The following is a 14812-nucleotide window of genomic DNA, read 5'->3' as shown; positions in this document are numbered from 1 at the left end:
AAACTCTTGGATAAAGATTTCTGATACAAAAGCCAAAGGGAACACAAGGCCCTAGTAAATGTTTTGGTGGAACTGAAGTATTTGATATTGCTGCCCAGCAGTTCAAGTTAAATATGAGCAAAATTTGGCTTATACATATATAAGCCAAGATGAGATTTTTTTTTTGCCTTAAAAAAATGAAAAAACCCTCAGAAGTAAATGGCTAAATTACACATCCGCAGAAAGACACAGAATGACAAACTCCAGAGCACACATGAAAGTTCAAATCTTGCTGTGTTGAGTATTAAAACTATTAAGTATGATTATTTTCTTTTTAGTTTACTTTTTATTTGAATAATTAATATTAAATCTGTTTTGAATTTCAGTTTTATGTGTAGGTTTAAAAAAATAACAAGAAGAACAACCACTAGAATTCAGGGTCCTGGGCTCCAAATTCATCAGTATTTAAAACCGTAAGCAATAAAAATACTAATAAAAATTGCAAGGAGAAAAATACCTACTAAAAATCTTTAAGCAAGCACAAGCACCAAATTCATAAGGTCCCATTTCTCACACTTATCACTCCAAAGAACTGCTCTACAGCGCGAGGCAAAATTGCAATACAAATATGAACTAATCCAACCATGCATTTCTCCATAGCGTCTCCTTAATTTTGAGTTTTCCTCCTCCTCCTTTAATCTTCCATGTACCAGATTACAATGAATCTCTCCACAGATTCTGAGTTCTCTAACTTCACAAAGTGTCAGTAAAATTCAAACTCCAGGAACAGAAAGTATATTTGAGCTCCGGTTAGTTTGAAACAAAGCAGAAAAAAAGCCATTAGAAGAAAATGTATTTATCAGCAAAGAAAAAGAAAAGTGATTTTTTGTTAAGTAATTTAAAAAACTGTATTTTTCTTCATGAACCATAAATAATATGCAAGTTTTTCTCATATTTCAGACATTATTTCAAAAGGATGCATTTTTTATGTCAGAGAATCAAACCCCGTATTTCTGTACCAGACTTCCATTGAGCTTAACAAATCCCACTTTCACTGAGCACACAGATAACAGAAGAGCCCCAGATGTTCCAAAGGTGGCTGATGTAGGAGCTGATTAAAGTACAAAACACACAAAAATAAAGAGAAATGAGTCACTACCTTTCTTTTTGGAGTCCTTCTTTGTGCTGGTTTTAACAGCCACTTGAAGTTCTGTCTCAGTTGACATCCTATATCCTTAGTCCTCTTCACACAGATCCAGGATCTCGGTCAGGCTCATTTAGAATGTCTCTCCAAGAGAATAATTTAGCCTTTCAGATACTATAACCCAAACAGTTCATCTCATTCACTCCTTTCGAGTGCTGTAAAGGAAGGAAACAAAAAGGAACAGTCATTTTCTGGGTTTAAAACACGAAAGGAAAACAAAAAAGCCAAACCACTGCAAGGGAGACACATAAAGTTCTCTATTTGCTGAGCCAATTGTCCACGATTTTAGATGCTTAAACAGAGCTATCTGTGACTACCTCAAACATCTGTATTTGAGATGTTTTGGCTTATCTGAGATGCTTTCACAGCCTAGAGACACTGCTCAGGGTGTACAGAAGATCAGCACTTCTGGACCAGCAGCTGAAGGACAACGACCACAGTGCAGGAAGAAGCTGGAAATGTCACCAAAACAAAAAAAAATCTGCAAGGACTCAATTCTTAGATGGACCAATTCCATCTTGCCAGATAGCAAGTACAGATTTTTACTCCTCCAGTTCTCTTTCAGTGCTTTCATTCTCTTACTTGAACAATGACAAATGAAAAATGTATTCATTGCTCATACTGAGAACATCAAACTTTGCCACTCCTCTTGTTTATGACAATGTTTCTAGTATAAAAGACTCTGTCTCCATGCAAACAAAGCTGTGATTTTAACATCCATCTAGTAATCTTTCTTGCAAAGATCTCTGAAAATAGTTAATTAAACCGAAATTTATATGAAATATAAACGGGATAGGCGCAAAAAAGAGAACATTTAGAGAGATAACATTCAGGGAGAAAGATACAGCTTTACATAATGTGTATTTGTTGGGGACAAAAATGCACCAGCTGAGAACCCACAGCAGAAATGTGCTGGAGCAGGATGAGGGAGGCAGGACTGGGGATGTCAGGGCTCTGGAGGCAAAGAATATACGAAGAATAAACATCTAAGCAAAAAAGAACCCATTGCTCCAATTCTCACTGCTGGTCCTTCGAGCTTTGAGGGATGAACCACTTACTTGAGCCAGTCTGTCGAGGGCAGAGGACCAGACTGTCCCAAAGCCATTTGTCAGGATGTCCCCTCACCAAATGCATCTTCTTACTGCCCTTTCTTTTTGTGAGAAAGTTCTCATTATTAGCACAATTACAGAGAAGTCCATCTGGCCTGTCGGAACAGCTGCCCATTTATTAAATAAGCGTTTAATAAAGATATTAACCCAGTATATCAGCTGGTTAGATGGCCAGAGATTAACTGCAGTTGGAGTTATTTACTAATGTCCTTTCTTTGTCATTTAAGAAAGTAACAGACTGCAAACACTGGAATAATTTTGACACTTTAAATCACTTTTCACAGTAAGGGCTGTGAAGCCACCAGTACTTTCAAATCCAGGCTCTTTTAACATTTTAAAATGCTTCAGTAACATTACACTGCCATGCACCGTCTGAAGTGATTTAATATTGCTGAAGTGTGTCAGGGGCTTTCTTTAATAAGCTCTTCAAATCTGTCTGTGTATTATAGAATATTCAAAGATAGCTTTTCAAAATCTGCTGAACTGATTTTGAAATACAAAATTCCCTCTTCCCCCCTCTGTGGAATCTGAATAAGCGCCGCATGGCAAAAAAAGGAGGGAAAAAAAACCCCGAAAGCGAGGCACAAATTGAAGTTGCAGCGCTTGCTGAATACACCTGCGTGGTGTAACGGACCTGAATAAACCAACAGCATCCTGATGAATCTTCTCAGCTGGGAGAAGAGTAGGAAAGGACAAAGCAAATGAAGGCTGGTCAGAGAGGGAAAAGGAGTCACAGCTCCCAGAGTGAGGCTTCCAGGATCCTCTCTGGCCATGTCCATGGCTAGGGAGACGCCTCTCCCCAAGCACAGCTGCTTGGAGCAGTGCTGGGGGGAATGCCCTCACCCTCCTCACTCACGCTTCAAATCCCCCCACGAGCAGGGAGAGGAGCTTCGTGCAGAACAGATGTCCCTCACAACCCCCATCTCCTTCCCCTCCCCCTGCGTGCAACCCAATTTAATAATATTTAGTTTTACGGCACAGTGGGGATGCATCAGCCTTTACAGCTCAATGGCACTTACTTAAAGCATCTCTCGAGTCACAGCTGGATTGACAGTTTATTTTTCGAGAATTTGGATTTATATTTACCTAAAGGTTAACTGCATAACTCTACAAGGAGCACTAACATGAGCCACTTCACAAAAGGGAAATATTTATAATAGGTCCACTTATTAAAAAAATAAATTAAAAATAAACACCAAATACTCCCGGGGTCCCTAGTTAAGCAAGTTTTAATGTCTTAGAAGACCATTGTGGCTACAAAGCATCAGGAATGTCATCTCCTGTTGTCAGCTATTTCCAACAGGACAGCTGAAATAGTAGCATCTGAATGGCACTGAATATTTTAAAGTAACAACATATGACTGCTATCTCATTTGAAACTCTCCAGAAAAGCTATATCCCCTTGAGGCTATCCCACTGAGTAATATTTTTTAAAATAAATGCACGTCTGTTTTTGGACAGGTTCACATATTGATTTACTTTCAAACCTAATCAGGTCATACTCTCGCAGGCTCATAGATCCTTGAATAAAGTAATAGGTATCTTTGTAAAGGAGCACATAAACATCTGTCAGACACCAGCTATAGCTCAAACCGAATTTGCTATGGAGACAATTCCTCCAAAAGTATAGGTCGTTATGGAAGCCACATTAGTAAACTTTCACGCACTGTCCATATTTCAGCCGTTTATTACCCAGATGAGAATGGCAGTCAATCTGCTCCTCACCGCAACAGCTTTCATTGTCTCCTCCAATCTAGGTCACCGTTGTTAAATACCACGGCCTCCCAACTGTGGGAAGTACTGCAGCATGTGTTTTATCAATGAGATGCTATTTGCTTTGATCAGTTCTGCCACATTTCTCTGCCTGCTCTAAAGGCAAAATTTTGTTAGCTGCGTTTCCAAAAAATAAAAAATAAAAAATTCCATCGTCTTACACATATCGGTCCACTCTAACAACCTCTGTGAGTGCCTTGTTACTGCTCCAGCTACTGCAATGTTATGTGCATGCCTTAGCTTTTCCTAAAGCGGATTCTGAGCTCTTCGCTTTAACAAAATACTGACATTTTCCGTGGCCTTATTAAGTGGCTACAGCAGGAACACAATCAGCGCATTCTGGAATTAACTGGCTCTTAATTCCAGGAGAAGTTCTTAAGCCTGTGTTCTCTATTACTCCTACGCCAGCACAAAACCTAAAGCCTTAGCAAAGAAATATTTCTGTAAATTCACTCTGCAGTTAGGATTAACACAGGTTGGACCTTTTATGCACGGGGAAATTAGTCCCAAGCTCCGCTTGCCTCCCCCACATGCCTGTGAAACAACAATTTCTGTCAAATCATTTGTCTTTTCAACCACGCTTCAGTGAGCTCATGTAGGGGTTGTTAGGAGACTTCCCCTGGCCCAAGTTATGAAGGAGGTCAGACAAGATGATCATAATACTTCCCCTCTGGCTTTCAAATACATGAATTAATTAATTTTCTTCAGGACTTCAAAACTTAAGAAGTTCCCTCCCCTGAAACCAGTTTCCATCTGCTTATATAAAAGAAAAGCAGTCTTAGAAAGGATTTGTAACTAAGCCCTGGCATTCCCCAGATATTTAAGTTCTCCACAGCCCCAAAGTGGGATTTGACAAGAGGATGGCACCTCCCAGACACTGGTTTGACAAAACAAAAGCCCTGCTCAAATCCTTAGCTCTTGCTTTTATGCCTCTGGAGTCATGCAATTAATTTTTTTCCCCTCCAAAACGCCCAACATAATCATGTTTATGCCTGTGGTCTTACAAGTGTTAAACAAAGCCCAAACATACTAAAAGGGTAAAATAGAAGTGAAAAGAGAAGTGAAAAGTACTGTGGCTGGAAAACTGAAACCAGTTGAAGCGTAAGGGTCTGTAATCCAGGGAGAAAACATTACTCATCCACTTCCCACCTGCCCTTGAAGCCTAACACAGAGAACAGCAGTGGGACCACACACACACAGACGATGGAAAACCCATCCTTGCCACCAGTGCTCCTTGTACCCTCCAGGGAGAGAGGCCAGGAAATCCTCTGGGGCTGCTCACACTGTTTTGTACTCATCAGCTCGTTTCCCCAATGGTCAGGGCTGGCAAACATCAGAGGATTCATCTGTCACAGCAGGCACTGCACTAATTCCGAACGGGAACCCAAGGGACTGATCCAAAACCCACTGACACACTGCAGGCAACAAGGCCTGCAAGTAACAACCAGAAAAGGGGGAAGACAAGGTAAAAGAGAGCTTAAGACACTGACAGAGAGGAGAAAATGAGGAGGAAGCAAAAGCAAACAGGAGAGCTGTCAGTGACACTTCACTACAGCAAATTCGCTTAAGTGTTTAACAGGAAAATCTAAGCCAGACCACGCACTGAAATTCTGACTGCCACAGGAAACAACCTCTGTTGGATTGTTCACAGGTCTTTCCCTCTCCTCCAGTTCCGTCATTTCTCCCAGAACAGCAGAATGCATTGCTTCCAGGGTCAGAGACAAAGGACTCTCTTTTGTGGCACTCCATGCCAAGCACTGCCTTTTCCTGGCATTTCTTTACTGGTATTTATGCAGCCTCTAAAGGTGGAAGGAAATTCACTGTTCACGTGCACAAACTGAGACACCACACAAACATTTACTCCCCTACAAACCCTCCCCTGGAACCCAGCACCCTTCATCTCCCACTCACTCCCTAAATTACACAGTTTTTAAGACTCACAACTGCCTCCAGATCACAAACTTAGTTTTGTTTGCTCTAAAATGAGCATGTACTTCCCTCCACTCCTAATTTTCTATGTATTACAATAAAGGAAAGAGTTTTATGTTCCTTATTCAGCTTTCTGTAGTATGTCTGTAGTGTCTTACAGAACAACCCTTCCCAAATAACCCTTTTTAATTCTTCCAATATCAGAAAACTACTTAGTACTCAAACCACAGCATTTAATTTCCCTTTGTGTTTAGTTGCTGTAGTTGACTGTATCCATAAAATCTCTTATCTCCTGAAAACAAGGAGTTATCTTCTTTTTAAAAACAAAGTCCTACATGTAACTTTGGCCAATAACACATTTAATAAGTTTCCTGTGGTTTAAACTATGCTAAATTTTTGTCTCTAGTGCATCTTTCAAGCATCTTACCCAGTTCTTCAGATGGGATAAATAGCACCACTGAAGCTGATTCACCGCTGGAAGAGCATCTTGGCAAAAAACTGACCTATAAAATATTTCTAAAGCAAGATTTTTATTAGTATTCCAATGATGGCAGGAATAATTACTGAAATTCCTCCTGGAAATCACTCCACATCGTGGTGAATACTGCACTCCACTCCACCAATTATTCACCAGAAGTGCTGTGAATTTTCTACTCACAGAAAATGCTGACCGGATTAAAAAGAAGCTTTTCAAAGGAATGAATTGATTTCATCAACATTTTTAATGGCAAATTACTAACATTTCATTTTAATATTCGACTTTCTATTTTATATTATACAGCGCAGCATTCATGCAACAAAGGCAACATAGAAGACACGGGCTTGCTTCAAAGGATTTTTGAAATATTCAAAGTATAGCATTTGAATTCAGGAAAAACTACATCTCCTCTGCCCACAGAGCAGGGAATGCAACTCCAGCCCAGAGAGCTGAAAACCAGGAATAATCCCCTGTGCTGGGGATGTAGATACTGCACTCATGGCTCCTTTAAGTGCACTTTCCGACTCAAAACTCCACTCAGAGTGCTTTTGTAAGCTTTAGCAGGGTATCAAATCAAAAAGGAGCAGGCTTTAAAACTCCACATCATTCCTCTGATACCACATTAGCAGATAACAGAGGAAACCATTCAGATGGGACTAGAGATTGCCAAGTGAAACTGAATTACCTAATGCTCTTCCCCTATGAACTGCATTACTCCAAGACTTCACTGCTCCCAGATTCCCACACTGCTGACCCTGGAGCAGAAAAGAGAAGGAATTTCTGATAACGCTGGGCAAGAACAAACAAGAAACCAACGTCACAACTACTCCAAGCACAGGCAGAGCGTGGCTGCAACCCGAGCCCCACCAGCAGACACTGCCTCACCTCCACCCCAGTCAATAAAGTCACACCAGCACAAAATCAATAGCATTGCATTTGACTCATATTGGCGGAACTCCATTGATTTTAATGGAGTTGGAGTTACACCAATTTTACGCCGGTGTATCTGCATTAGCGTCAGAGAAGTTACGCTGGCGTGACTGATGTAAACAACAGCAGGCCAACCGACCCCTCTATGGCTAAAATTAACTCCAAAGCCACGAGAAAATGCAGATCTGTACGTTACCAAAGCAGGGCCTTTGGAATTTATTTTTGCAAAGCAGAAGAACGGCTCTTTTGTGATCCTCCCGACACCAAAGAAACAGAGACTAAGAAGGCAAAGAGGACAAAGTACACAGTTGGGATCGCAGCATTCTGTAATTAGAGCTGTTAAATGATTACTAAAGTGCAGTGGTGCAATCATCACACCGAAGGAAAGGGAGAAGCAGTCAGGAGCATCACCAGGGAGAAGGTAAAAGCAATGTCAGACACCACGTTTCATATTGAAATGCAAATTCCTCACAATCAGAACCTGTGTCTTCTAATTGGAAGAAAAGGTTACAGAATTAAACACTTTGCATCCTGGACAGCTCAGCATATTTCAAAGTGGCACAGTAAGTTGAAGGAATCTTGTTCATCTCCTGTCCTTCATAGAAATATCTTGATTCAGCTCTGTTTTTTTTGTTTAATTTCAGGATCATTTTCTTGATATTTCAAGTGCGACTGAACTGGAACTCACCTTCTTGTTAATTTCAAATAAAATAACAGCACTATACCTAACTTAAGCTATACTTTGAAATCTGCAGTAAAGTTTGGAGTGATGCCTTACACTGACCTTCTTAAAGGATGTGAATTTTGTACCAAATTTTCCAGGTCCCTTTGAGATTTCTTCAGCCACAAGAGCCGACCTGTACATTGTGCCCTTCCAGCCCCTGACACTACAGCAAAGCAAAGCAAAGCCTCCCAATGCCAGCAATAACAAAAAGCCCCATTGCCAGGATCTTTACTCACTGCTGTTTTTTAACACTCAGTCCTCGTTCCCTTGACTGCTGAGTACTGGGAAAACCGCTCAAAGGAATTCACCTTGCTGGAAATGGACTTTTGCTTTATTACGCCAAACTCAACCACCTGACTCCTACCAAAGTTCATTGTCTAGCACAGCAAAGGGAAAAAGCAAGAAGCTGCTGGGGCTGTAAGTATGAGTTCACACAAACAGGCAATAATTATTTCTCCATTTGTGTTTACAACTGACAATTGTCAATATTTGAGTTGTCAAGTGACCAAAGTGTGGCCTTCCAGTACCTGAAGGGAACCTAGAAGAAAGACGGAACAAGACTTTTCATGAGGACATTTAGTGACAGGACAAGGGGGAATGGCTTCAAACTGACAGAGAGGTTTAAAGCAGAGATTAGGAAGAAATTCTCTCCTGTGTGGGTGGGGAGGCCCTGGCAAAGGGTGCCCAGAGAAGCTGTGGCTGCCCCTGGATCCCTGGAAGTGTCCAAGGCCAGGTTGGACAGGGTTTGGAACACCCTAGGATAGTGAGAAGTGTCCCTGCCCATGGCAGAGGGGCTAAAACTCAATGAGCTATAAGGTCCCTTCCAAATCAGGCCATTCTGTGATTCTCTGATTAGTTCTAGCTGCAGAATTACTCCTGATCATTCCATTTGAATAGTCTTCAAACCACTCCTGAAGGCAATCCCACAGGACTGTTGGGATGAACAGCAGGCAGACTCATGCATGGTACCGAACAGAAGTATTTGAGGACAGCCCCTATATTTTACTGGAGAAATTTCAAATTAATAATTTTCTTGGAATCATTTATCTGTTCTCATCTCATTTGTATCTGATTGGGTTATACACTACTCCACAAATGCCTCTGCTTTCTATCAGTAGGAGTATTAACCACTTTCAAAGGGAGGAAGCATCTTCCCTAAGACGTTTCCATGCATTTTCTGGTTTGAAGTACGATTCAGCAGAATTTCTGAATAATAAGAGACAGTGCTCTTCCCATAACTGGAAAATATTCTAAAAGAAAAAACAAAGCCACATGATTGACTAACCCTTGGAACCGTGTGGGCCAGGTGTTGTGTGCTGTACCATAATTCCATTCTGTGTCACAGAGGGTCCCCACTGTGACACAACCAGGTGTGCATGACCATCTCACATCCTTACAGGATCAAAGCCCAGGTTAGGGACCCTGCAAAAGGAAATCACTTCCAGGAAAAGAAAAATCAAACCACTGCCAGGCTAACATGTCAGGGAAAAAAAAAAAAAAAAGAAAAAAAGTGATTATTCAGATGGGGAACTCTTAAGCAGTTAAATGAGTACAAGGATCTGCATGAGTGGTAACACATCAGAAAATAATGCTTATTTTTGAAATATTTTAAAAAAGTCACCAAGCAGCATGCAGTGAGGAACCATTCACCTTCTACTGTCATGCTACAGTTTATTCTCTCTTGGAAGCAATTACAGGACAAATGCCAAGCTACAGAAGGTATTTTTCCAGCAGCAGCATCTGGCTTCTTGGCAGACTCCTCAGGCAATTTTATTGGAAGCTTTAGAGAAGCTGTTGGGTCAGTCCTGGTTATATTGCTTCGGAACTGTCTGGCAGATTCTTCTTCCTAGATGTCATAATCCTTCTGATTTACCTTGAAGGAATTAGCACACTTTTAGCCATTTCAAAAACAGTTGACCTGCAAGGCATTTCGGGGCTGCCTACAGAGACACAGTAAAAGTCACTGGTGTAAATCTGTGTGCCTTTGAACCAGCAGAATTTCAGCACCCGGTGCCTGATTCATCATCAAGGAAACAAGGGAGCCATGCAAACATTCTGTGTGTGTGTGTGTTACCAGTAAATCGAGTGCATTCTTCATGATTAAAGGAAAAAAAACCACAAGATGTATGAAGGATTAATTATTAAAAAAACAAACAACAACAACAAAAAGGTAGGAATCTAGTCGTTCCAACTCCTCCGTAAAGGGCAGGAGGGGCTGGTGGAAGGGAAGACAGAGATGTCCTTTGCTCCCCCCACACCAATCCCTTCCCCCTCTCCAGCCCCAGCTAAGATCTGCAATATTCTGCAGCTGTGATCATGATTAATCCTCATCCAGAAGGATGAAAGACAGGATGCTGGTTCTGCCCGCCCTCTCTGCCTACCAACAAAATCAAGTCCACAACAGAAAGGCTTTCTGGCAGTTTGGGGCTGTCCTCTGGAATTCATTCAGAGGAAAAGGGATAGGATGCTATACAAACTGAATTTACAGGTGGACCTTCCTACTTTTAAAGACTTTTGTGAAATCATTTACATGAAACATACTTCTTAATTAAAACAAACAAACAAAAAAAAACCCCCACCCCAAATGTGTTCGTTACTACTACTTGGTTTTTTTAAGACATTCCCAGATATGGTAGGATGATTTGGGTTTTTTTCTTTCAGAGAGGTTTCAGAAAACCCCACAAAACCCTGTACCAGGTTAGTTTCTAGGAAGAAGAGTCCTAATGCCCAAAGGTAAATACTAAAGGAGCAAGTAATGTACTCTATAATTTAATAAAGTGCTGCAGATCTTGGATTTTCAGTAGCAGAGTATTCACTGAGCAGCCTAAGAGCAGACTGACAGCACTAAGAAAGATACACATATCCAGGTCAAACAAAAAGCCAAACAGAGCTCTGTCATCAGCCCAGCGCAAATAAATCCAACCAGACACAGACTTCAGACTTGGCTAATGTGAATTGACTAATATAATTCCATTTTATGCAGGGAAAAACATATTCTGATTGCGAGCCAGCGGTGCTCACAAGTTCTAAATTTAGGTATCACTGGGTAAACCATTAAGAGAACTAATCTTTATCCATATCAAAGATTTGTCCTGTCCAGAAATTACTCTCCCAGATTTACACCATGTATTCACTCTCATTACTGCCTACACCTTTTAGACATCCCTATTGATTAATTAAAATTTCTGCACAATCACAATACTCATCGACAAGGCAGCCGGGGCTTTAAAATGCTGTGCTGTGGCACACACTGAAAAAAAATCAATTATTTAGGCTCCAGTACATGAACAGAAGTTACTGGCACAGTAGACACCAAGCCATATTTTAGGGGAGATGTAGCACAAATTCCCTTGTTTACCAGCTGGTTCCTGTTAAGTGCTGAGCAGTCTCAACGATCAGGTGAACATTTGGATACACACTGAAAACTGAATTTCCAGTGATGCCCTAGATTTCAGTGACTACACCAAAGAGATGAAAGCTGCACACAGAAGCAAACAGAAGGTTTCCTGGATGCAGCAAAGATCTAAAATATTTTCATGAATTGCCTTTGATTCTACAGTCTCAACAAGGCCTGTAAAGTGAGAGAGAAAACAGGAATAACCATCAAACGGGTGCATTTCGATACAGCAAAGAAAATCAATTAAAAATAGAACTCAAATGTTGCTCTGCCTTGTACACTGCTCTCCTGAAACACCTGGCACGCTTACAGCAATGTACATTACGTTCAAGGGTAACATACCCCCATCTGAAATAAAGTCCTCGCTGTAAGGAGAGACAGTTTAAAGCCAAAAGGTGAAGAATTCCAAACCCAATTAAAACAAGAGGGAATTCAGGAATACAGAATTTAATTACTCCACTTGGAAGGTAGCCAGGCCCGTTGGGTTAAGCACCCATGGCCCTGTGAAAGGGAACTCAAAGGAATTCCAGGTCAGGCCCCTGGTTCCTCTCTCCTTTGAGCTGGGCACCTTTGGCAGCCACTGCCCTGCAGCTGAGCCCCAGGGAAGAACCAGCTCCTGAATTCCAGCCTTTCCAGCAACTCCTGCCTCCCAAAGCCCAGCATCAGGCAGGCCTGACCTTGCCCAGCCTGTGAACCTAGGATGATGCACAATTAAAGCCATTTGGATAAATACACGCTCAATGATGTTATTGCCTAGGCACCACTTTAACATTTTGGCTTGGTTTGGGATTTATTTCAGATCAACAGACTAAATGGCAGGCAGTAATATTATTAGTTTTGGAAGAAGTGTGATGTTTGTGTTACCCACTCAAGTTAATTAATGAAAATAATGACAGAGTTACAAAATCAGGGATGATTAAGAACTTGAAGACCATCCGACCCATTTCTCTGCCAAGGAGGATTTGTTCTTAGCAGCACATTAATTCTGTTCTTCAGCAAACCTTTCCAAATCGCAGGAGCAGCAAGAGTCCCATCAGAGGTGTTCACACTTTCAGGCTGATTTCAGAGTGTAAGAAGAAAAACCTGGGAATACAAATCCCACCAATTCCCTATCATTATTCTGAGTTAACTGCTCGGAGATTATCTTGAGCAATTACTCTCATCCCTTACTGCACACACATTCCAAATACCTGTAATCCCCACTCTGTCAGGGCTGAACCAATCCATCCCCTTCAGGTAAGATCTAATGGTAAAATCACATTCCACTGGGTTTATATCCCACACTATTACAGTCTCCATTATTAAATATTGCTTATTAGTTTGTACTTACAAAGTCAGGGAGTTGTGATTTTATTGCTTGCAAATCATCCTTACCTGAGTCTTACGCTGTACTTATACTTCACTCTGCTCTTGCAGATAAGCTTTTTGCTTTCTGCATATTTAAATAGTGACTCTAATTATCCTTACTTGATTGCCCTCCTCTTGCAAAGCCTACAGGATCATCTGCAGGAAATCTTCATCCTTCTTAGATTTTAAGAAGCCTGAGATACAGTATATTCGTTAATTTTAATAAGAGCATGGGGATGTTTCTTAAAAAAAAAGAAAAAAAAATGCATAACAGGTTTCTTCTTCAGATGTATTTTTATCAAAAACACAGCAAGAAAGGCAGAATAATGATTATTATTACACTGGGAATAGTAACATGACAGAACAGTGGCTAGCAATAAAGTCAATTAAAAATTAAAAGAACAAAACCCAAGCAACTGACCAACAAACGACTACATAGTATCACATTGGCAAAGAAACATTCACTTAATTTGCTAAAAATTTTGCTTCTTTTGCAAACAATGCTTAGAAGAGTTTTCTACATTTGTTTCAAATCACAGTCACAGAAAACACTTTATGCCTGCAACACAGAGGTACACAGAAGCTAAAGGCACCTCACAGGAGCTGAAATTAATGGCACTTAATGCATTAGCTCAGGTAGTCCAGCCAAAGAAATGCACATTACAGTAGCCCAAAACAGGTCAATAAAATTTGATTTAAATGTAATGCTTCTTCGGAGAAATTTAGTAGTCTTTCTGACCATTTTTAAAGCGATTTGTTTACTGATGACGTTTAGTTTAATTATAGTCTGGTAACACCATGTGTTAAAGTCGTGTGATACCACCTTTGATGAGTTCTGACTTTATCTCCTCATAACTTTAGCAAAGTCAAGTGCCAGGGCTGACATCTCACATGACGCACGTGGGAGCAATGGCACAGAGAGTTCAACCTCCAGGACCCTGTCCTGCTGCTCCAAGGCATGAGATCATCCCCTCCTCCTCCTCCTGCAATGACCACAGACTGGCTGCCTTTCTCACACCACCCTGACTCTGATCCTCCAGCACGGACAGTCTGTACCTAGAGATGTCACGTGAAAAGAGAAGTTACTCTGTGACTGCACACACAGCTTTTCATTCCACCTGGACAATGATAAATTCAGCATCTCTTCACTGAGGTGCTTGGCTCTGGAACAGTAATGGATTTTTTTGTGTGTGTGGGTATGTGGGTGTGAGAAAATCCACACAGGAAAAAGCAGCAGTACAGGTGTACAACAAGCACACTGCAGCACCTTCCAGAATTCAGCTCGCAAGCTGCATTCCTTCAGCACCCACTCCTGCAAAAGTCACATCAGTAATATGGGATTTGGGTCTGGCAGCAGTGACTCTTTCAAACATGACTTGGGAAAAACAGGATAGGGAAGAAAAGAAGGATGTTCAGTTCTAGCGGTGATTTTCAGGTCTCTGTGTCAAAGGGGTGTCAGAAAGTGCTTGGAGAGACAAAACACAGTCCTGAGCTGTGAATGCTCAGAGCATTTGCTGCTTCATTAAATAATACATTATTGAGCACTATTTTAGTAAATAAAACCAACCAACCCCACAGAGACTTGGTGGTGCGTCTTTTAACCGAAGACTTCCTGTGGGAAATGCGACATTCAACAAGACATTCAACAACATTCTCTCATCTCCTCTGGTCCTCCCCATGAATTACACCCCACTGGAGATGTGACACCACTTCTGGAACGCAACAAAGTACCACGGTCAGCCCTGAGCCAGCAGATTCCAGGGACAGCACTGAGGAAAGCAGCATCCCCCAGCTCAAGGTCTTGTGCTCTCCAAGATGATGACAGAGAGGTTGAAGATAAAGTTACACTGAAAATAAACGCTGAACACCCCAAAGCAAATACTTCCTACTATAACAGCCATTAAAATATTGGGGTTTTTTTCCACCAAGCAGGCATTCCTGT

The 14812-nt window shown here is 41.2% G+C and overlaps 1 protein-coding gene across 10 annotated transcripts in view; it reads right to left on the bottom strand.

Moving 5' to 3' along the window:
* DAB1 (DAB adaptor protein 1) overlaps positions 1 to 14812 on the bottom strand; it is a 409578-nt gene that overhangs the window by 102241 nt on the left and 292525 nt on the right. For all 10 annotated transcript variants that reach the window (XM_058421723.1, XM_058421724.1, XM_040072732.2 and 7 more), the window contains one exon: positions 1139 to 1338. In XM_058421723.1, the coding sequence (XP_058277706.1) occupies positions 1139 to 1205 (67 nt within the window). In that variant the 5' untranslated portion in view covers positions 1206 to 1338. The remainder of the gene's footprint in view (positions 1 to 1138; positions 1339 to 14812) is intronic.

The sequence above is a fragment of the Hirundo rustica genome, chromosome 9 (assembly GCF_015227805.2).
Source record: "Hirundo rustica isolate bHirRus1 chromosome 9, bHirRus1.pri.v3, whole genome shotgun sequence".
Classification (NCBI taxonomy): Eukaryota; Metazoa; Chordata; class Aves; order Passeriformes; family Hirundinidae; genus Hirundo; species Hirundo rustica.
This window is presented reverse-complemented; position numbering and strand designations above follow the sequence as displayed.